We start from the raw sequence: 23840 nt of genomic DNA on the forward strand, positions 1-23840 counted from the left end.
TAACTGAAGCATCAATGCTTTATTGCAATTAAGAAAATATCGAATAACACCAGAATTATCCTTTAAACTTCCAAACGCACAACCTTACAAACGGCAAAAGAAACAACAGAAAGGACCAGTGAATTAAAGAGACAGGAGTCGTATCTGAGAAAGAGAAGAGCCTTTTATTCAGCATTGTTCTTATTCCAATGTTTTCAAAGGAGAGAGCAAGGAGAAGGTTGTTTGAAAATCAGCTGAAGGTGAAGGGGGAAGCAATGAGGATAACATGTACAAGGTTTTTTTTTTCTTTTCATTTTTACATTTTTTCCAGCAACAAATGTTCAGAATGGGAAAGCACAGTCAGCAAAAGCAGGTTACCGCTTGTATTTTCCAAAGGTGAGCATTTACTGCTACAGTACTAGTGATCGGGGAAAAGCACCGCGACCATGCAGCTTTAACCTTTTCTTCTTGTCTCATAGTAGTGTATAGAGTTTCTTACATCAGAAAACACCAATTTAAAGAAAAAAACAAAAAAACAAAGCAAACAATAAAACTCACTTATTTTTCACGTTTGGCCCTGAATTCATATAATTTACAAATCTTATTCTGGACAAGCGAAACTTTTGAAACACATGCTGTCAGTCATGAGATTTCAACTTCCACCCTATTCTTATGAAATACTGTTGTTTTTGAAGTACGTCATACATAATTGTTTGATTTGAGATGCAAATTGTTTGGCATGTGTATAACCAATTACCAAAATCTGGCTAAATCCTGGCGTTATTTTTGGAGAGCTCTACAGTAGCAGTTGAACCAAAGATAGTGGCTTTTAGTCTTTCTTAAAGAAAAGCAAGAAAAGTGAGGGGAACGTGGTGAGTCATCTAAGATCTGTCAAGAATGGCAAAGGCAGAAGACTGTGCAAACTAAATGCACGTAGCCTGCATTCATTTATTCCAAGCACATTGTAAAACCAGCTATTTCAAGGAGAAGCTAGTAGTTGTCTTACTCACAACCGAACAACGCTCATCATGAAAAAGAAACACCAGAACAGAAGCAATGACAAATAAAGATGAAGCAAAGCACAATGTTTCTTTGCGGATCAGGAAGAGAAACGCTGCATGTGGGAGACAAAAAACGGGCAGAAGTCCTATTTAGCCAGCTCCTGAGCGTGGCTTTTGTTCTGCTTCGTCCGCTCTGGTGAACAACGGGGCTTTACCTGCAAACCCCACAACACCAGCAGACTCCGGCAGAACCATGAGGTAGATCACTGGTCAAACCGACCACAAGAGAAAAAAATAACCCTCCTTAAAAGATGTCCATTGGGTGTAAAACTTGTAATTTCATAAAAGCACGGCTCTTTGATTCATGTCAACACGATTTTTTTTTAAAAAGGAAAGAGGGACAATAAGGGATTACCTTGCTCTGAGACTGTCGCCGTTCTTTTTTTTCTCAGTATTGCCGTGGGACTCTCATTGTCTTTATTGCTACCAGAAGACTAGATAGCGAAGCACTTCACACACACGTTTGATCAATCGGATAGAAATATGACACCTGATCAAGTTCGATGAAAACAATGTTGGAGAATGTTGAATGTGACGTAAGGAAGGCACCTTTTCCAATATTAAATTCATTAATTCCCTAATGAAATGGTCATCTGTATCAGCTGTCTAGTGCAGTTGAACATGAATTGATTTTGTACGCTATTCTGTGTTGAAAACCAAAATGAAGATATTCTGAAACTTTAAACTTCAGTGCAAACAAGTTTTGCAAGTCGTTTTTTTTTCTTCATATATCACAAATAAAGGAACTATAAAATCATAGACACTTGGAGGGGGGATAAGCTATCTCAATCTCATGCATTATAATATCACATCATACTGGGGGAGGAGTGGGGAGGGGAGAAGGAAGGGGTTGGGGGGGGGGGGGTCCTCTGGCATTTGTTTGAGAATCCTTGAAAAAAGAGAAAAAGAAGAGCTTGTTGTTTCTTATCAAAATAAATCTTTTTTTTTTTTTTCTTCCTGTGATTAGCCGACTGTTGAGTCCATTTACACTGCCCTCATTTTTTCACCACAAACGTCGGGGCTGTGCAAAAAAAGTTCATGTATCTGTTCCAATCAGAGAAGGCGTTGACTGTTACCACCGTGATGTCATTGGCAACCTCCCACCTGCCCTCTGGCTCACACAGCGGGAATCTATAGCCTTAAAATAAACAGAAAGCAGAAGCACTGGTATGAAAACTATAAACTATATTTAACAGCAGCATTGGATCGTATTTTCTTATGATCTACACAGGCACCCTGTATACAGATTTCAAAAACTGTAACCTTTTACATCCTGGTAACCCAGAAATTATTCTTATTAATGGTTTACAACAGATCTATGAAGCTTTAGTTACTGATTCTTTAACCATTAATAAGGCAAATACTTGGTGTCCTATTAGAAAGTGGTGCTATAACTTCCACGTGGCAGTAAAGTTGCTAAAGTTAACAACTTGCTGGCATTCACATCAGACGACTTGCATTCCTAAACTACAGTGTACCTGTGATTACTTGCTGAGTTGACTGTAAGGAGACGAGTTATTGGAAGAATCCACTTGTTGTGGCGTGCCGTTTTCCTGAAAAGCAAAACAGCGTCTCTCATTTAGAGCGTGATAATAACTATCTTCACTGTGTTTGCACTGAGATAATTGATGGTTTTAGAGGACGAACACTTTAAAAACAACTCTAGGCCTTATGAGTATAGAAGCTGAGTGGACTGGCACGGGCTGCTGTAATGTCCGTAAACAATATTTGTTTTAGGATATAATCACATTTAAATGAACGCCCGGTATGTAGCTGTATGTCTCGAACGAAGATGATTGCGATAAAGATACAATAAACTTACAGGTGTTGCCTGCATGGGAGGATACTGAGGCATGTAAGCTCCCTGGACACCAGGGTTGGCTGAAATATACTGTAAGATAAAAAAAAAAAGAAGATTAAATCCAAATTATTGAATGGTATTACATTTTGCTAGACATCACACTGTAATCTGTTTTGAAAAATAATAATTGAATCACTATTAAACAAAGATTTAACCTCACTAATACAGGGGTGTCTAATACAAAATGTCCCAATTAAAGATCTTTCTAGTGGGCTGCTGTTAGTCACAAGGCTGTCAGATCACTGTCACTATACAACTTGCATTAAATGAAACTAACATTTCGTCCTCATATTTGTCAGCATTTTCTATCTAATCATACTACACAGGTTTAATTTAATCAATGCTGAGTGTGATGTTGGATATCCCAGAATCCCACTCACCGCTCCAGTGTTTCCCAGTGACAGCTGGCCCATCTGCTGAGTAATCATGGCTGAAGGGTGCAGTGACATGGAGGGATCCACAGAGGGAGACATCACAGCACCCTGGAACAACACAAAGCAGCTCAGTTTTGACCATGCAATCCCATGATTCCACACACTAAATCGCCTAATTCGGATGAAACCGCCCGATCAAAAAGCACATGTAGGCTGCAACAACAGTGGCAGGTAGTGTGTTGATAAAATATAGCATGTCTTACTTTTAAACCTATGTATGTAAGTCAGCCCAGAAAGATCAGCCGAGGGGAAGAAAAAGATATTCTATAGCTTTTTAGGTTTGTTAAAATGTAAGAGAACACATTTACAGCAATAACTCTGAGGTAAACATGAAGCAGTCTGTGCTCCTGGGTCATGTTACGGGATGAAAATACGTAGAAAGGTGTGACGTTGTCAGCGCTAGTCTGTTTTCAGATGTGGTATATTCCTTTAAACATGACGCCTTTAGGGAATAGACCATTTCCTAGTAAAAAGTGGGGGAGGGGGCAGATCAGCAGAGACACTTGTTCCACTGGAAACCATCTGTTGGAAGAGTCAAAGAGTCACAAGACTGTCTCTGCTCCAGGCATTTCCTGCTGGATCCAGAGAGAGGGAGGAGGGGGAGTGGCTGAATGGCTTTTTAGTTGTTCCATTTCTCTTTTATACACACTCCAACACACACATACACACACATACAACATGTAAATACACAGGGGCTATTTCCCAGAACTCGTCTCGGCTCTGTCCACCTCCTACATTTGGGGAAGCTTTTAACGTTGGTTTGAGTGTGTCAGCAGAACGGGCTGATTAAAGTTCACACTGTGTGAGCTCAGAGCTGTAGCGGCGCCACACACCCATTTCCTGTACACAGAGTAGGAGGTGGTCTATGAGTGTATGAAAAGAAAAAGGAAAAAAAAGAAGCAAATGCCGTTGTTCCCTTACCGGGTGTTGCATGATATATGGTTGATGTGCCACCCAAGAATGACTCTGTACCTAATGGAAGGTCAGACAGGAAGGGAGAGGCAGAACGAGAGACAGATGGAAAGAGAGAGTTATTGATGTGCTTTGGATGAAACTTTAATGTTACAAACGTTAGAATTACAATAGGCGTCGTTTTTTAAATAGAAATACAAGGATGTTATCAGTCTAAATTATACATTTGGAGTGCAACAGCATATGCTGTATCCTTTCATGCGTTTCGACTATTTCTGCTCAGGGACCATAATCAACCATGACAGTCCCAAAAAAATCCAAAGAATTCTGATTTTTGGGGCCCTCTGTTCCCCCCTCTGTTGGCTAAGGAGCTTTTAAACTATCCCTATGACCTCAGCCGTTAAGATGGCCTCCAAACTCCATGGATCTTACGACATGTTTGATTAGGACTTAAATAAATGTCTCCTTCGACCTGCAAACAATATCTCCAGTTTAGGCCCTGCCTCCCCCTCCCGAGGAGCTCAATGGTTCTCTAGAACTTCTTTAAAGCTCTTTTTTTCCCCTACAAGCATGTCCAATACTCTGCTTTTGTGCAAGTGGCTATAATATATGTAGCCTCCTTGGCCTAAGTCCATTACCTGTGCCAACCAAGCTTTGAAAGCCTATTTCTTTTTAATATATATATATATATCTTCACAGCTTCCCTCACGGCTGGTGTGTCCACCAGAGGGCTCTTGGGCTGCCAACCTTTGAACCTGAGGTCTTTGTAGCCACTTCAACAACCATCAAGGCAGAAGGTAGGTATCAGGTGCAATGCCCATTGGGCCAAGGGCAGGACGGGGGAAGGCGCAGGTGTTTGTTTGTACGTCACTTTGAAACTTTGAGTGTTCCTTCTGGCAATAAATGGGACACCTGGAGGCGAGTACCTAAGCGGGGCTGCCTCCTCTATCTAATTGGAAAGAAGTTGAGCCTTTGCAGACGTCATTATTAGTTATGGATTCAAACACAAGAACGCTCACACATTAAGTGTTCATAGTACCGGAGCCCCTAAGGTGCCAGGGTCGATGATGATGACGACTTTGCAGGTGCTTCACCAAATGTAAAGCCGTTTCTATTGTACAAACTGCACAAAGAGAATGTCTGAGCTTATGACTTAGCGCTTATTATCAAATCTCCACATAACAGGGATGTTTACCAGACAGGCCTGGAAGACCTAAACAGTTTGCGGGTTCACCTGAAGAGTATCTGGTAGAGGGCTATATTCAAAACTAAGACCCCTCCGACTCAACCCTCATGTGCAAATGAATGAATTAAAGTTCAAAAGACGGATCGTGTTTCTGATGCACAGAAAGTAATAAATCAAAACCTATGGGTGAAATATTACAAAACGTTTTACTCAGAGAAGGTGTACCAAGCTTACTGTCATATTGAATTCTGGTTGACCAAGCTCTTCGAACTAAACAAAACAAAAATCAAACAATCATCAACCGCCACATGGAGACTGCGAAAGTGTGCGGCGGCCCAGGGCATCTTTAAAATACTTATTCTTACATCTATAGCACCTGTACAGCCCACACACAAGCATAAATACACCCTAACCCACATATACACACACACCATTACCTCAAATGCAACAGAGAGGGGAAGAGAGGCACAGAGAAAGAGAGAGATGATTTCAATTCAGCGCTGGCCGTTGAATGTGTTTATATTCAGGATCTTCTGCAGTACCTGGTAAGCAGAGACTGGAGACATGTAGGGAGACATCGAAGGCTGCACAGTCATTATCCTGTTGTTCACTGGATACGGAGAAGGGTAGTACCTAGGAAACAGACAGTATTTCATAATAAAGCTCCAGAGTTATGACTATAAGTATCAGTGGTTTCATGAGCTGTAGTGTAACTCACCCATTCTGTATAGCTGCTGAGGAGGGGTCATAGGTAAGAGTCATTGCACCCTAAGGTGAGGAAATAATGTGGAGTCACATATTTGCATTTGTATCAAAACAACTGAACCCCATGTGAAACAATAATCAATGCATTTGAACACTTTTTCAGTTATATTGGGTTTATATGGGTACACGTTTAGAAAATATTCTCATTTTCTTTTATATATATATATATAAAACAAATAATCATTGAGGAAAGTTTGTTTCCCACAAAACATACTGTACAGATGATCTAAATTGAAATTTGAATTTGTTTAATTGTAACACAATTATTTTGCCAGTGATTTGTGAATCAATTATGGTGCAAAGATCTTATTGTGAAAGGATGTTTTTTTCAAGAAATGGGCATAATTTTATGCATGACACCATAATAAAACGTCATTCATTCATACTCATCAAACGAGGGGGGGGGGGGGGGGGGATACATACTAGTCTGAGATCCCCTGTCTGTCCATTGGGAACAAATCCGCTGTGAGCATGTTTCTTCCTTTGACTGTCTGCAAACTTACACAGCAAGGGCTGAGAGGGAGCTGGGGGCAAAGCACAAAACGACAGCACATCAACACTCCGCAATCAATCATCAGCGCCTCCACAGTTTTCATCGGAGGGAACATGAACAGAAAGGTGGATTTTCTTCCTACCCAGAGCTCCAGAAGCGATCTTGATAAACTTCCCGTTGAAGTGGGAGATGACGGCATTACACTGCTCTGTTGTGTCCATCCTGACAGGGGAGAAAAAAAATAACAAAATGACTCGTCGTCGAATCACAGAGACGATCTTTAGTAAAAATCAATGTGGTATTTTAAGGTGTTGGGGCCCCTTCATACAAAAGGTGAGCACAATTGTCCCTCCTCATTTTAATGCTAGTTCACATTCAGTTATAAACGTACATACACATATACACTTGGCTGTGTGTATGAATGAGAGCTTGTCTTCGTTTGGCTTCCAAATAATAGCAGGTTTGTCAATTTAATTAAAATGTAAGCTTCAGCGAGAAAGTTATTTTGAGGATCGCAAACGTCTTCCACGTTTTCTTGCGATTTTTACTGTTTTCCTTTACAAACTTACTTATGGCAGAGTAAATACTGAGGCAAGTCCTGTACAGACAACTGGACACGACTGACTGGTTAATAAGTTTGACTTTGGAGCTCATAGATGCAAGTGTGATGTAGTTTTGGTTGCTCTAAATTGCAATGAAACTAGACCTTCAGTGATGTATTGTGTTATATTATGTCAAAAACAAACTATAATAGTAGTGAATGTGTTGCAAATGTTCACAACATCTTAAATTGATTACATTTTAGTTTAGTATTCATTGTACTTGAACAGTAGCTACACAGCAGCACTATATACAATCTTGGGAGCGGTAATTTGGTATTAGGCCATTATGTATCATCACAGCTTTGTGATCAAAGCTGAAAGTTTATTCTACAGCTACTTTAAAGAGAGAAAGAATGACTACTGCGACCGACCTGGCGAAGCCCACGCCTCGGCTGTTGCCGCTGTAGTCTCGGAGGATCCGTGTGGAGACGACTTGGCCGAAGGGCTGCAGCATGTTCTCCAATTCTTTCTCATCCACGGAGAGAGGCAAGTTGGAAATGTACAGATTTGTGGGGTCCTGCTCCTGTTGCTGCTCACAGAAAGGAAGATGGAAAAAAACAGAAGTGCATTGGATCTCATGTTTTTTTTGTACTTTGTTTTGCATGTGGGAGAATAATCATTTCTCTTGAATCATTTCTTAGAGAACCACGGATAAAGGCTGTGCTGCAGCACTATTTCGTCACAGACAAAACATATTGTTCTCTGCAATGAAACTTGTACGTGTGGATCAGGGTTTGAGGTGTAAGTATGGTTAAGGAATAGAGGAAGACATTTGGTTTAACAAACATGAATAAGCTCTCCTCCCCACACCCACAGAAAACACATTTCATCTGAACTGTGCAGCAGCTCGGGCGCCTCCACGGTCTTCCCTAGAAACAGCAGGAGAGCAGCGTAGCCTAGCTACCACAACACACAAACTGTGTACTGCCGTGTTTGTTCCAAACAGAGCGGCTACATGCAGGTCTCCCGAGAGCAACCGCTCATCAATGAACGTCTCTCACCCATGAATTTAAGCACAGCGACACGGGCCGTGAACGGGGACGGGGCCGAGAGAAATTAAATGATCCGGACCATTTCCGCTGCTCTAATCGCAAATGTGATGCAGTAACACCCGGTTTGTCATCTAAAAATATTTTAGTAAAATGAAAAACTGGTTACTTTGAATTAGTCACAGAGGATCAAGAACGGCTCAAAGCAGCAGTGCTGTTGCTATAGTGCTTCGCTGCAGAAAGGCCGACATCAGTATGCATGAATGATAATTGTTAACGCCCAGTGACAACATAATAATGCTGGTAAAAAAATAAATAATCTGTTCCATCTACACAGTACAACCTCACCAGGATTGTGTGTTAAGTGTGTGGGCTGGTGGTCTTGTGTGTAACGTGTCACACTGACTGACGGTTATTTGGCAGAGAAGGACGTGACATCTGGTTTCTACAGTGAAAGTAAATGGGGTCACGGGAAGAACAGCTTGTCAGCTGAGGTCATGTGACCAGTCTAATGTCATTCTCCAGCACACACTGGACACGTGCAGGCATTATAGAAGCACAACCCCACAGAGATGTTTACAAGCAAGACAAATATGCACAGACAAATATGCACAGACAAATATGCACACACACATGCCTGCACCAAACTCACCTTGGCCATCTGGGCCTGTATGCCGCTGGTTTTCAGAGCATGTACTGCCTTTAAAGCAGCCCCCGGGCTGTCAAAGTCCACAAAGCCGTAACCTGTAGTTGGCAGAACGAAATTAATATGAACAGTCACTAAATAATAATAACAACCATCTATTGTACATTTTGTACTATGACTATTACTGAGGGATGGGACATATGTATTGATCTTTATTGTGTATTACTATGAAGAAAATCAAGGTATCTTTTACATTATCAATCATGAAGCACAATTTACTTTTCAAAATGTACACTACAAAATAAAAAGACATCTCTCATCATTTTGCGAATTGATTCACTGTCTTCCCAAGAGTGCTCTGTGAAGATTGATACCACTCTCATGTGTGCGTGGTGGTAAATACGAAGGTAAAGCAGCTGGTTAGCTTAGTTTAGCATACAGATTGGAAAGAAGGGGGGTTTACCAGCACCTCTAAAGCTCACTCATTAACATGTTATAGCTTGCGTGTTTAATCTGTGCAAAACTGAATAAATGTACTGTATAAATTAATATTTGTGAATTTAAGGGGGACTATTCCTTTAAGAACCAAACCAGCGTCTATGTTTAACCAGATTCATGACAAAATATACAAACTTTGCGTCCGTTTTCATTAGCCAAAGCATACCATGGTGTTTCTGAACTTTGAATGTGTTTTACCATTGCCCAGGCACTCACTGGTCTCCATTCATTTCCATCCTGTGTGAATATCTGTGTAGAGACTCTAAATCTGCTTGAGTTAGGTAATCCATCGTAATATGCTTTAGTTTTAGTAAAACTTGTGTTTTCATTGCATTGTATTGCAGACTTTGCAAACCAAGCGGCACTTTCAGCTGTTTGAGCAAAATAATAGCGGACACATTGACTGTTCATGTTCGCACTGATGGATTACCCAACCCAAGGAAAACTATCAAGTCGCTGCAAATTGATTTTCATACACTATGGAAATGAATGCTACCTGGAGGGTATGGAAATGTTTTTAAAAATCTAAAATAACAGGATATGTTTCCATATCTTACAAGTGTGCTGTCATACAAGTATATAGCATAAATCCTAGTGCAAAATGCAAAAGAACGGGTGAGATACTTTTGAACATCAGCTGAAAACAACAGTTCCTTTGATGCCCCAACTAAACAATAAGTCTGTGTACTTAAACATGCATTGGAGATATGTTCCAGCACTGGAAGAGAACTGAAGTTATATTGCTAAATATACTTTTTTTTCCGAATCATGCAGCCCTGATAATTGACGGCTGGTAAGCTAATAACCTTACTGACCTTTACATTTGTTGGTGGTCTTGTCCAGGATTGCCTTTGCTGACTGAATCTTGCCATACCTGTGCACACATCAACATTCAGATGACTTACACGTACAAAAATGTGGAAACAAAATGTCTCTTAATCGCCTTAGATTTCTCATTATGTATTGTTAATGTGAACACAAGCAGAGAAGAACAATTAATGAAAATAACAAAGACTGGTCATATTTCACTCCTCTCACCTACATGTTTCCAAACACTAAGAATCCAGTTTCAGGCTTTACTTTGTCTCCGACTTTAAACTCAAGTTGATCTCTGGCTGGGGGTGGTACAACTAATCAACGAAGTCGACAATAATGTATGACCAAATTAGTTGCAAACAAATGAAATTATGGATTATGTGACGTCATTGGGCAGCGACTCTGGAGTGAATGAACAGTTCATGATGACTTTCATGGCTGGAGAATGCTGCTGCAGAGTGCATACAATGAAAAAAATTGAAACATTCTAAACTGCAATAAATTCTTCATCTCCTGACGTATATTTGTGAATAAAGTATTAACTCTTAGTGTCTTTATTATTAGCTAACACACTCCAAACTCGATTTAAACGATAGCTAAATAGAGGCCATTGAGTTATTGTGTAATCCATAATCCAAAAAAGTGGTTTGTCTGTTTCACTAATCAATAGATTATTCCACTATCGAAATAGTCGTGAGTTAATGCCCCGAATGTGGCACACGCTGTGAGCAGCTATGCGAGTGCACACAACATACAGACTGAATGCCTAGCTTACATCCCCATTCAGACCGTGCTGCTATGAAAAGCGCTTTCATTTCTGCTTTGTGCTGGCAAACACCATTGGGAACATCACGAACAAAACACAAGCAAACAGGACACAAACAGCTGCTGCTGCTGCTGCTGGTTACATGGGTGAATGCCTCTCTCCGTATGCTTGTGATTCGGAGGGAAAGAGAGAGGAGACCAAACTCCACTAATTATGGCATCCACCACACTAACCACTCGGACTGACGTCTATAGTATCGAGTATCGAACATGTTCACCGCTTTACATGTTTTCTTTTTTTTGAAAAACAATCATTTTTGCAGTCTGTTTCACATACCACAGTTGAGCCAACACTTTTCCATGTATGTGTGTGTGTGCTTCTGTTTATGGAGCTATGGTTGGAGTATTTGATGTCAGAGTACATTATGGTTAAACCAGTGTGTGCCTTTGAATGCCAAGATTGATGATCTGTCCACTAAAAATGCACACAGTCTGCCTTTTTGTTTGTCAAATTTCTATTTAATTTCGTTAAATATTTCCTTTCATTAAGTACATTTTCCAAAAAATTCAAACGTTTGTTTTCTTGCCAAGAGTTAGATGAGAAGTTTAAATACCACTCTCATATCTGCACAGTAAATGTGAAGCTACTGCCTGCAGCTGGATAGCTTAGCATAGCACAAAGACTTGAAACAGCTCACATGGCCCTGTTTAAAAGGCGATAGCTGTTCCTCCCTCTTTCCCGTTGTTGTGCTAAGCTACGCTAACCATCTCCTGGCATGTACATGTATTAATAGTTTCATGTGCAAATACAATTGAACAGCAACTTTTACAGACTGTGTTGTACAGTTTGTGCCTGTGGTCAGGGAGGACCGTCTCAAATCAGACTGGAATGACGTTGGTATGTGATATTTTAGGCCTGCTTTTAGCCCCCTTTATTCACCAAACAAGCATATCAACGACTAATGTGCACACACATTAGCATGCTTGTTATGCTCAAACTGTATGTGTGTGTGTTGACTCACTGGTGACAGAGTTTGACCAGGTCCAGGTCTGTAGTAGCAGGAGGCAGGCCGCGGATGTACAGGTTGGTTTTGCTGAGCTGCTCCAGGCCTGTGCTGCTGCTGTTGCTGCTGCTGCTGGGACTGGACGGAGTCATGGGGTAGGACTGCACACAGGAAACCCACTGTTAGGAAGGGCATGGGAGCTAGATGATCTAATTTAAACCCAGTTCAACAGTGATCACAAGAGCATTTTTATCATCCGGGTGAAACAAAAATGCAGAAACGCACAGAGGCCCAGATTGGACTTCATTCATTAATGTACACGTTGCATTAAATGATCACCATAGCAGCCAACACAGCTTAGGTTCTTCTACATTGTAACACGCCTGAGGGGTCCAGGGGTGGAAGTACCTTTACTGAAGTACTGTACATAAGTGCAATTCTAAAAGGTACTCAGCTTGAATATTTTTTACTCACTTTATATAATGGCACACACATAAAAACACATTATGGGTTTATAAATGATGATGCAATGGTTTACCAATACTGTACCCAGTAGTGTATAAAGTACTTCAAATCAGCTTCACATTGAAAGATAACATACATCTCTAATAAAATAATATATTATCCCAAACATACCACTCTGAATGGCGCATTCTTGCATTTTGAATCCATTTACTTTTGATACTTTATGCGATACTTAGTGAGTTAAATGCAGGGCATTTAATTGCAATGTAGTATTTTTTACTTTTACTTAAATAAATGAGTTGATTACTTCTTCCATCACTGTCAGGGTCTGAGTGGCAGGTAGGTTTAAGCCTTTAAGCTCCTGGGTGTTGCAAAAAGGGGACTCTGTCCACCATCACACCATACATTGAGAGATATATATATATAAACTTGTATGCGGGCCTTTATGAATCACAATGGGATCAAATCTGTGCTCACGGCTTACATCTTGCTGTAGTCTTTATCGGAAACCTACAGTTTTCTTCATTCTCTTGAGCCAAACCATGCGGCACTGCCCTGCAAAGCATTTCCTTCCCCTAACTCATTCATTAAAATAGCTCCCAGCCACCCCAAACCCTCTCCAGATCAGATCAAAGACAAAGCACAGCAGAATCGCACCATCTGTCCATGACCAGAGGACAATCCACTCCAAGAGCCAAAGCCATGGATACAACCACAGCCGTGCCAACAAGAATCACTGCGATATTCCCCCACTGTTATCGTTAAATGGATAAAGAATCGATCGCTGTGGCAGGAACCTCTGTGAGGCCTGCTGTGTCTTCAAGCAGCGGCCTTATATTTCTGTTGGTGTGCAATTACCATGCTAACTTTGTTTGAGACCGCCGAGGGTTCACATTAGGCCTCCGAGACAATACGCCTACTCCATTAGAGGGCAGCTACGGTGGTACATTTCACAGAGGCATCATCGCACCTTATAGCAGACTAAACCTGTGTTACGCCTACACTGAAAACTCATTCACCGCTTCCCTGCAGGGACTCAGATGTGGCTGGTTGCGGATCCCCCCCCCCCTCAAAGTCATATATGGTGCCCTCTGATGGACACATATTACAGATTAATCTGAAAGGTGGATATTCGGGATCTTATAGGCTGCAGGCTCAATCTACTTTATAGGACACACGGCTCAAATTTCCATCATCAGATGTTAGAATAGCAGCTGCGTCTCACCTCTCCGCCTGCTTTCTATTCCCACCTCCCATCTAAATGAAAAGGTGTGATGGGAAAGCAAAGGGGCAATGCCTTCAAATTACCTTTATTCTTCACCTGAAAGGTCACAGTGACAAATGCAGGCAGCACAGTTCACTCCAGCACACTGACATATATTACATTAGACTACACTACACTCTCCCTCTCTCACTGGATTCACCCAGGAGGCATTAATCTATAAAATGGACTACAATAACCGTCATGCATATTGACCAGAGGGGGCGAGTGGCTGGGCAAACAAGGTTATATGGACATAATAATTAAAATCACGGTTGTACAGCTATAGATCGGGTCAGCAGCTGGTTTATCTCTCCATGTTTAGCCTATCAGAGGATCAGCTTCCCGTTTGACAAGTCGGCTGAGAGAAGGGGGTCTATTTCTTTATAGAATTCAATTCATTTTGGCCATAAAACGGTGAGATATAAACGCGATATAAACGATATGGAAGCCAGAAAGGGCTTTCCAATGTCATTTGTGGCTGCTATTACAACAGCCTGTTTAGTCAAACGCTGCCTCGGTCGTGGGGGGGGGGGGGGGGGGGCAGAAATAAAATAAATAATAATAAAATAAACCAACGTGCGAGTGTGTGTTCGGCCTACCTGTTTGCGATTGGCTGTCTTCAGCGGGTTGCCTGTGTTTGCAAAGATCATCCTGGAGGTTATGGAAATATATTTTTTATTTCCCAAAAAGAAAAATCGCAACGAGGAGCCACTAGAGACGGAATCCAAGGCGGTGTACGGAGCCTACGAAATAGCCAGTCGGTTTAAAACATCCGCATACTGAACGGGCCGGTTAACATTAAAAAGAAGAGCCTCGGTCCTGCATAGGTATACTGACACATCTATACAGTCAGATGCACGCCAGGCGATGGACCAACCCTTCGGTCCGGTTCATTGATCTACGACGTCCTGCTGCAGACCGCTCGGCAGTCCCACCTACTACAGACCAAACCATCTCCGCCTCTGCGGGGTGTTTGACATCAAATAAACTGCGTGGCCGCCTCTTGCGAACTCGCCTCGGCGGTTTGTTTTTTGTGACAAAGGCACGTCGAGACGTCTGGTGTCTGCGGCTGGGTTTATAGTCGGATACAAAGTGCTTTAGTTTTCATTTGTAGGCGCACAATCAGTTGGGCTGAACACTCGGCGCCTTTCATGTTGTTGTCGTCCGCACATACCAAGCATTCTTCACCCCCACCTCCTCCAACCACACACACACACACACACACACACACCCTCTTCCTCTTCCTACCCTTCCCCCCATCCCACACACTCTCTACATGTTAGAGAATCAGGATGCAATGAAATATAAGCTGGGTCTGGCCTGGGCTGGAGGTCACACACTCTCCCTATGTAAAACCAACTATGGGAGGGAGTGCATTGAAAGACAAGAACACAGAACAAATATTAGGTTGAAAAAAGGCTTTCATTCAAAATATTTACTCCTATCTTTAGTGTCCGATAGGCTCATTATAGTAGCCTATACTGTATGTAGATCATGTGACATAAAGGCGAAGTAGAAACAAAATATTGACTCCTTCATCAATCAAGAGAACCATTCATATTTTCCCTTTTTAATGCATTCACAAGATTGATCTGCTTATATGCAGTTTGTAAAAATGTGAACTAAGCATTTTAACATATCACACACAAATAACTCCCTCCACTGACTGATGGGGAAAAAAGAGGAACTATGGCTTCATAGCTTCTGGTCAAATGTTTGTAGTGCTTTTCAGAATTGGTTTTAAGATGCAATGGTTTGCCGTTGGTGCTTCAAAATAAGCTGTTCATCTTTCTAGATTTTTTTATCTCCTGCGTTTGACCTGTGAGACCCTTTAGGTTCATCAGACACTGGCTTAAATAAAGCTTTTAGTTGTTGCACTCCAGTGGAGGAACAGCCCCTCTCATTACAGCAGGTCCACCCCTTCAATAGAATCAATCAGAAGTCAATACAGCCCAGCTCTCTACCCACTGCCTGTGCTCAAGCCAGAGTCCTCGGGTCTTTTTCTTGGTAATTCTTACGGCTACACAGGCACACATGTGGCCCCAGAGATAACTATAGGTGCACATTTCCCTCTCACTATTTTATAATTAAAGTCATTTTATATTCACATATACACTGAAGCACAAAGCAGTGCTTGCCACTAGCAGTGATCCTGCTGGAGATTTATAAAGCAAAGTTGAATCCAAATCCCATCAGGGTGCAAGGAAGCTCTTAAAGCATCAAATTTCTCTCCCCTATTTTCTCGGCTGGTAGGATTAAGGTTTCATGCTGGTGTCGTGTTACAAGCTACTTGTGATGGTCTTTGAAAAGTCCAATCATTCCTCTCTGAATAATCAGCTCTAATAATCTTTGTATAGATGATTCCCTGTGCTTTTTGTTACCCTGTTTGGTAGTTATTGATTGGTTAACCCATTAGATCCAATATGTTGTTAGCTGCCCTTTTGGTGACAGGGGACATTTCATACAGTATTTAAATGTAAATAAACTATATTTCACATATTAAAGCTGCGTATTTCGCATATTTTTGTTTTGCACTTTTAACCTATTTTGTTTCAAATTAATTGAATAACCAATGGGTCAATTGATCTGAAGCCTTTGGCTCATTTATCCATCTATCCATTGTTTCTCTGGGTAATATTTCAGGAAGGCGTCTCCCTGTTTGGAGCAAAAAAATGAATCGGTTTCAGAAACAACAGAGATTGGATAAAAACTGAAGTCACTGAAATTAGAGACCATATAATACATACCTTACTAATGTAGGTTAACTTAGTCTGGATCTTAAAGGCCATAGAAACTAGAGTTAAGCCCATCACAAGGAAGCACATCCTGGTTACCACTGAGTGTAGTGAATTGTGTCGAGGCAGCAAGAGGTCCTGTGGGTGTGGTGAAGGAGGGACCGAGGAATGCGGATGATTATCTCCCCCTTCCTCATTCAGTGAGGAATTAAGGAATTCAAAATTCCTGTTGATGACCTGTCTGGCCAGGCAGTGGGGTAACCAGTATCATGTGTTGGGTGAGATTGCACGAGTTGTCTGGCTAGATTGGGAGTTGTTGACTGGCTGGAATACATGAAACCCAACAAAGGAGCTTTTTCAAAAGTCGAGTGATGTTGTGGTTTAGCTCAGAGTTTGTGGCTCCTTAGGGAATAATGAAATGCTTGCATGTTGAAATATGAGAAACCACTCAAACTTCACAGCCATTTTCATTCTTTTTAGTATTGAAATATAGATGCTGTATATTTCATCAGTGCTGTTTTTTTTCTACGTTTAGTAAGTGCTAGAAGACGAGGTCAGGGTTTACATTCAATTCAATTTGAAAATGTATTGCTTACACACCTACATAATTTCTAAATGCAAGCATGTTATATGTATCAGATATATACTGTATATGTACAGTGTTAAAAAAACATGTTTCAATCTTAATTCAGGCATACTCTTAATAGCATGGTACAAGTATTAAAGAATGTTTGACCAACATCAGTAAATAAGCAGCCATAAACCCCAACAAAGAAAACAACCGAAAGAGAAACTCTGGATTTTGTCTTTTCCAGAAATATTGTTTTACCTACAATGTAAAAGCATTTTATTATAAATCATTGATTTGAAATATTCCTAATCTCAAAATTGCAGATGTTTCACAGCTCAATGAAATTAAACTGTACTTAAAAACGTTGAATAGAATAAGGTATATATACAATGTCAGAAAGTATTATAAAACAGGTTTTATACTAATGCATTTAGTAGGCCTTCGTAGTCATTCATTCTTCTAAGCTAAAATATTATTTTTAAATTGTGCAAGCTTATCAAAGATATCATTTTTACATTTAAAAACAGTATAAGCTGTATAAGCAGTCATAAGAACATATTTATTATCAGTAGCAGTGGTGACAGTAGCAGCAGTGGCAGCAGAAGTGTAAAATGCATTGATTGTGGCGCACCCTTGTGTCTCGATTGTGCAGGTGCAAAAAGTCTGGCGACAACAAAATACGTCATTTGTGCGACGGAAGCAGTTTTTCAAAAAGAAAAAAAAAGAAAAGACAATTCTGGCTGATTCATTGTAGCCAGTTGCACTGACTCGACTGATCACAGAAACACAGACTTTTCTAAACACCCGAAATATTTGACAACAGGTAAGTGAACTTACAGCTTTAACACATTCAATGGCTTTCATAAAACACGGTGAGATAGAATCAGTGTTCAGACTTTGTTGCTGTTTTTCTTGTGCGGGATGACAGAGGCTAAGCGTGAGCAAGCTAACGGCAAGCTAACGCCTTTAGTAACGTTGGATGTTGCTGTTAATGAACTGAGCGTTTTCACGACACATGTATTATGCATTTCCCTGTTGTTTTTTGTTACTTAAACACAAAACACGATACTTTGATTTAAAAAAAAGAAATGCGTGGTTGTCCAGTTTCTTGTGATGTGTGTGCGTGAGTATAGGTAAATGAGCTAACTGAAGCTAACTAGCGAGTTGGTGCTAACTTCAGTTTTATTTTGGATTTCTTTGGCTACTCAAATAACGTTACACCCATAATGTCCTAAATTGAAGTCAACTACGTCAGGGCCAATAGAAGAGAAACGAGACATAACACAAATAAAATAGAGACAATGTAATTCCCAATATTCGAAGTCAGAATTCTTAATTCATAATTTTAACGTTGATAGAACGCTAGCTATTAAACCCAAACATGACCTAATGTCCACCAGGTAACAGTTTATAACCGCGGACATGCTTTAGCTACTGTCTGATGTATGTTCCATGTACATATTAGTCCACTACTTGTGCCTTTTTGTTAGTGAATTTGTCCGAATTAATAAACTGTATAAAGGACGTAATATTAAATGTATCCCTCTAATAGTAAAGCTGCTTTAAAGTCAAGCTAATGCCTTTATTGTGTTGGCTCATCAGATCTCGCTATGGACCGGCTGCTGAGGCTCGGAGGTGGAATGCCAGGGCTCGGACAGGTAATGCACAGTTTGAAATGTCTGTAAATAAAGAACATAAACAAATGTTTCTTATGGTTCCTAACAAAACTACAGACAGAAATGAAAATCCCTCCCAGATTCACCCATTGTTAACCTAAACCAAACTATTTTCAACTTTTATATCCAAACATAACCTCTAAACTTACATTTATCAATGCTTATGTGTCTAAAATGATTAGATACGATTTTCTTTCTTTAGGTAACTTTGCTTGAGTCCCAATGCAGACACCTCATATCAAGCCCCCAAGTCTCAAACTAGTTTACCACAGAATTAAAGGATACAAAGTTATGACCCATTATATATTTCATGCATTCAAGTTCTAAACAATAGTTTGATTGTAGTGATTGATCTAACTACTGTATTAGAAACTGATGAGCTCGGCTTTGACTCCTCAGGGCCCCCCAACAGATGCACCTGCTGTGGACACAGCAGAGCAGGTTTACATCTCCTCTCTGGCCCTGCTCAAGGTAAACAACCATCGTATGCACCAAACATTTTACAGTGGTTATATTCATATTTGCATTTAAAACAATACGTCTGTGACTTATCGCTCTTTCTCGTATCTGCTCTTAGATGTTGAAGCACGGTCGCGCTGGTGTACCAATGGAGGTCATGGGATTGATGTTGGGAGAATTTGTCGATGACTACACAGTGCGAGTGATTGATGTGTTTGCCATGCCCCAGTCAGGAACAGTATGTATTACCCTAATACCAAGATTCTGCTCCCTATAATGTAATTAATAAAGCTAACTTATCCTTGTTGTCATGTGTAGTAAATGCCTCGTATATATGCTGATTTTGATAATTTTACAAGGAAGTATATGTTGCTAATTCTCACTGAATGAACATTTTCTACCTCACAGGGTGTGAGTGTTGAAGCAGTGGACCCTGTGTTCCAGGCCAAGATGTTGGACATGCTGAAGCAGACCGGCAGGTAAAAGTTACAGGTGTAATATTTAGAAAAACAACATGGTCACTGTTTGCCTACATTGTAGAGTGAATCCGGGAATGAGAAAGTTCATTAAAACCTCACTTTGATGTTGAGATAAAAAACATTTCTAGGTAATATCAAGACTTTTTTGGGGGGGGGCTACCCTCTAAACATGTGTGCCGTCCTTCTCAACTGTTGCTCATCAGACCAGAGATGGTGGTGGGGTGGTACCACAGTCACCCTGGTTTTGGCTGTTGGTTGTCTGGCGTGGACATCAACACACAGCAGAGCTTCGAGGCCCTGTCAGAGCGAGCCGTCGCGGTGGTGGTTGATCCCATTCAGAGCGTCAAAGGAAAGGTAAAGATGAATACCTGCTCCAGAAGAACCGTGTTACTCAGTAGCTTGCACTTTAGATGCGTTATACAACATTTTAGAAATGACTTACTGGTTTCATGTGCCTGTTTCAACCTGTCTCCTCCAGGTTGTTATTGATGCCTTCCGATTGATCAATGCCAACATGATGGTGTTGGGTCATGAACCAAGACAAACCACATCCAACCTGGGTCATCTCAACAAGCCCTCAATCCAGGTAACACATTGTACACAGCGCCATCGCCGCTGTTCAAAGATCCAATAAGGATCAAATCACAATAAAGTAGTAGTAGTTATCATTTTTGGTTACTTTCTCTCAGCAGCTGGTTATGCACGTTATGACTTCACATGTTTAATGTTGGGTTTCTCATGTCCTCAGGCTCTGATTCATGGTCTGAACAGACACTACTACTCCATCACCATCAATTACAGGAAAAACGAGCTGGAGCAGAAGGTTTGAGAATTCACTTATCGCAGATTTGTTTTCATTATGGTTTTATTAATAGAACTTATAAATACCGCTCATTGTTCTTCAGATGCTGTTGAACCTGCACAAGAAGAGCTGGATGGAGGGCCTGACCCTGCAGGACTACAGCGAGCACTGCAAACTCAATGAGACCATCGTCAAGGAAATGCTGGAGCTGGCTAAGAACTACAATAAGGTGCACCTTCTGGACCTCGTCCAACAATCAGAAACATTTTATTCATGTTACTAGAAGGCTGTTTCTACATTTTATAACCTTTTTTTGTAATGAAGCATTCTTAGTATTCACCCGTATTAATTAACGTTACTTTTAAAAGTAGCTTGTTACGTTACATCAATACTTTCTTTTTAAGAAGTAAGTCATTGCGTTACAGCTTTAGCTACTGAGAAAAATAACTTGTTGGAGTACTTGTGCATTTCCAAAAGTGAAAAGCTCTTTGTGATTCCTTGCACATATTTAGTTATATTGACTAGAGGGCGCATAGCCTACCGGACACCTACTTTTTGACTGTATTGACTTTACTCTAATTGCATAGCCTGCAGTAACTCAGCAGGCAGGAATGTCGCTATTTCCCCTTTACAGCTCTTTATTATGTCGAGGTAGCTGGCAAATGATTTTCCTGTCGGGCAGGATTTTAATATTTGTAGCATCATCTTAACCACATAACCATCTACAAGCTTGTTAATTTCATCCGAAAGCTGTTTCTGTTTCTGAGCCGTGGCACTGTCATGGTTCTCCTCGATGCCCCTCCCACCAGTGAATGGAGCTGTGCTGCTTAACGTTATCCCTCAGGCACAATTTTGCATTTCACTGGGATTTTCTTGTAACAGATTACTTATTTAAAAATGTAACTAAATAACTGATTACTTGCAAATTAAAGTGTCACATTACTCGTTCCAACAAAAATAATAATCCGTCTTTAAAAACTCAAACTTAATACTGAGATTGAGTGATTTTGTTGGTTACACGCATGCTGCAGCTCCCTAATACAAGATTCTAAGGGTCTAATGACATACAGTATTTCTGCAGAGCAAAAACTACAAAAAGCATCACAAATATCAACGCATGGCGTGCTCCTGGTGTGCTGCTCCGCATTATTAAGACTGTCGTGTTTCCACCTCAGGCTGTTGAAGAGGAGGACAAAATGACCCCGGAGCAGCTGGCAATCAAGAATGTTGGAAAACAGGTAACAAAAACTATCTTTCTTTTTTTTGGTAATATGACAAAAATCGAGGTCTGTGTTTGTTGATTACAGTTAAATAGGTCAGTGAACGTGCGTTGGATTAGAGTCGGGTTGTGCAGACATCTTGGTACAAGCAGAGACTTTATGAAAGCAGAGAGATCGAGTTACTTTGTCATTTAAGTTTCCTGAAGTTTGTTGAAACCCCTTCATCACAAACCACATCTCATTGTTGGCGTTTGTCTTAATATTCTGTCCTTCTTGCAGGATCCCAAGAGGCACTTGGAGGAGCACGTAGACGTTTTAATGACATCCAACATCGTTCAGTGCCTAGCTGCCATGTTGGATACCGTAGTTTTCCAGTGACGGGACTGTGTGCATAACTGTTAATATTGCAACCTTTTTTTTCTCCTTTTATATAAAATAAATGTATGTATGAAAAAAGACTTTGGCATGGGTGGTACCTTATTTTACTATCCAAGCAGAATGTTGTATAATTCTGACAGTGCACATAACAAAATATTGTATTTCTACATTCTGTATTTGATTTTTCTCCTTTTTATATTTTAGACAAAGGCATCATGAACCGATATTAGTTTTTTGTATTTAGTGTTTTTGTGTTTAATCTGGACACACTTCTTTAAAATGTTTTGGTTTAACTTTGTTCTGATTGAACCATGTCGGGAAACCTTTTTAAAGAAAGCTGCATCAGTATCTCATCATATTGATATATTGCTGCAATACCCACCCTAAACACTAGATGGTGCAAGAGTTGCAAGCTACATGGACAAAAACTAGAAGTTGTCATCAAGATGGAATACATTACATTGTATTACAGTCATTTAGCAGATGCTTTTATCCAAAGCGACTTCAAATACATCAAATCACTGAACCGTCTCGTTCTCAAACGGGCTTGTTCCTTTCATTGTTGCACGTTTTTATACAATGTTTCAGTCCGGAGATAAAACTTTATAAACAAAAGACTTTTGGGGATTATTTAACAGTTTTGTGGTCTATCAGTTGGCCAGTTATACTTCAGTGGAAAATAACACTGATCCCTTTGCTAAAATCATGAACAACAAAGTTCCACTGTAAACTCTTACTGCTCCACTTTGAAAGGACTGTTTGATGCTTATTCCTAAACTTGCCGTGTCTTAGAAAGTTGGGATTTATTTGGAACAAAGTTATTTCTAAGGAACGGGATGATGAGGGATGATAACCTTTTGCCCTGTTTGGAAAACAAAAAGCCTAGATCCGCATGATTAACTTATTTCCTTTTTTTCAGTGAAGTTATGCGTTAGTTTGACTCTGTACAGACGTCAAAGCTTTGATGTATATAAAAGTAGAAAGGATGGCGAAGACATTAACTTGACGCATACTATATATTCTCCTTAATTCTGGGTTTTGGTCTGAACCTAAAGTGCTGCACAAAGTTAAAACTACCTGGTTGAACATGCTTTGAAGGAGATACCAGCCTCCAAAGAAGCAATTGCAGATGAGCAACAACAGTTCAGCAAGTGTTTTCTTGTGAGAGGAGTCTTGTTCTCGTAGGGGGAGCTGAGCCCAACAGCCGACATATTTCTTATTTTACACAGTTTGAACGAAAAAAAAGTCTCCATAATGAGTTCACAAGATGTGAGCCAGAGATGCAGCTCGTATTGCAGTAACTCCAGCGGCAGCAGAGAACATGGAGCATATGGTCTATCTCCACCCTTCCCAGTATAAACCAACTAGACAGAGATTTACGACAGATGTGGCCCCCGGCCATTAAATAGACCTGAAGGGTCTTCAGATTACATCATCTTTTAGAATCTGTCCACCCCATACAGATGGAAATTGGCTTTCTCTTTGAGCACATTCTGAAAGATGTGAAAATGTAGGGCTGTGAAATGAAACACCTTTCCTGAGGCCATGTGGGAATGACAAAGTGGGCCCCTCCATAGTTCATAACGTAGATTTATAACCGAAAAGTTGAGAAATCATTTTTCATAAAAGGTGAAATTCCAAGATATACTATGTATGCCACAGCTGACCAGGTTGTATCAACATTGTAGTGAATTAAAGTAGGTGTAAGTAAAGTTTGGTTCAGTAACCAAACGTGTAATACGTGTGGAGCCAGCAGAAACGTTTATGTGACACTAAAATG

At 40.5% G+C, this 23840-nt stretch overlaps 2 protein-coding genes across 3 annotated transcripts; one reads left to right on the top strand and one right to left on the bottom strand.

The window, feature by feature from the left end:
- Positions 1-145: 145 nt before the first annotated feature.
- Positions 146-14629, bottom strand: rbms1a (RNA binding motif, single stranded interacting protein 1a). 2 transcript variants are annotated; one of them, XM_079181560.1, is made up of 14 exons: positions 14340-14629; positions 12030-12172; positions 10242-10300; positions 8935-9026; positions 7665-7822; positions 6834-6913; positions 6622-6722; positions 6152-6201; positions 5976-6066; positions 4257-4307; positions 3282-3383; positions 2863-2931; positions 2519-2593; positions 146-2178 (listed from the first exon to the last, which is right to left on the bottom strand). In XM_079181560.1, the coding sequence occupies exons 1-13, from the start codon at positions 14388-14390 to the stop codon at positions 2525-2527; spliced, it is 1116 nt and encodes a 371-aa protein (XP_079037686.1). In that variant the 5' UTR covers positions 14391-14629; the 3' UTR covers positions 146-2178; positions 2519-2524. The 2 variants fall into 2 exon arrangements, with proteins under 2 accessions (XP_079037686.1, XP_079037685.1); XM_079181559.1 differs by having other exon boundaries at positions 12030-12190.
- Positions 14630-17764: 3135 nt separating this feature from the next.
- On the top strand, positions 17765-22132 carry psmd14 (proteasome 26S subunit, non-ATPase 14). Its single transcript, XM_079183854.1, has 11 exons — positions 17765-17869; positions 18649-18704; positions 19122-19193; positions 19300-19419; positions 19590-19660; positions 19864-20014; positions 20139-20246; positions 20409-20483; positions 20566-20691; positions 21638-21700; positions 21962-22132. Exons 2-11 carry the CDS (start codon positions 18657-18659, stop codon positions 22058-22060), a joined length of 933 nt encoding a protein of 310 aa, XP_079039980.1. The 5' UTR covers positions 17765-17869; positions 18649-18656; the 3' UTR covers positions 22061-22132.
- The last annotated feature ends 1708 nt before the right edge of the window (positions 22133-23840 follow it).

The sequence above is a fragment of the Pholis gunnellus genome, assembly GCF_910591455.1.
Source record: "Pholis gunnellus genome assembly, chromosome: 1".
Taxonomy (NCBI): domain Eukaryota; kingdom Metazoa; phylum Chordata; class Actinopteri; order Perciformes; family Pholidae; genus Pholis; species Pholis gunnellus.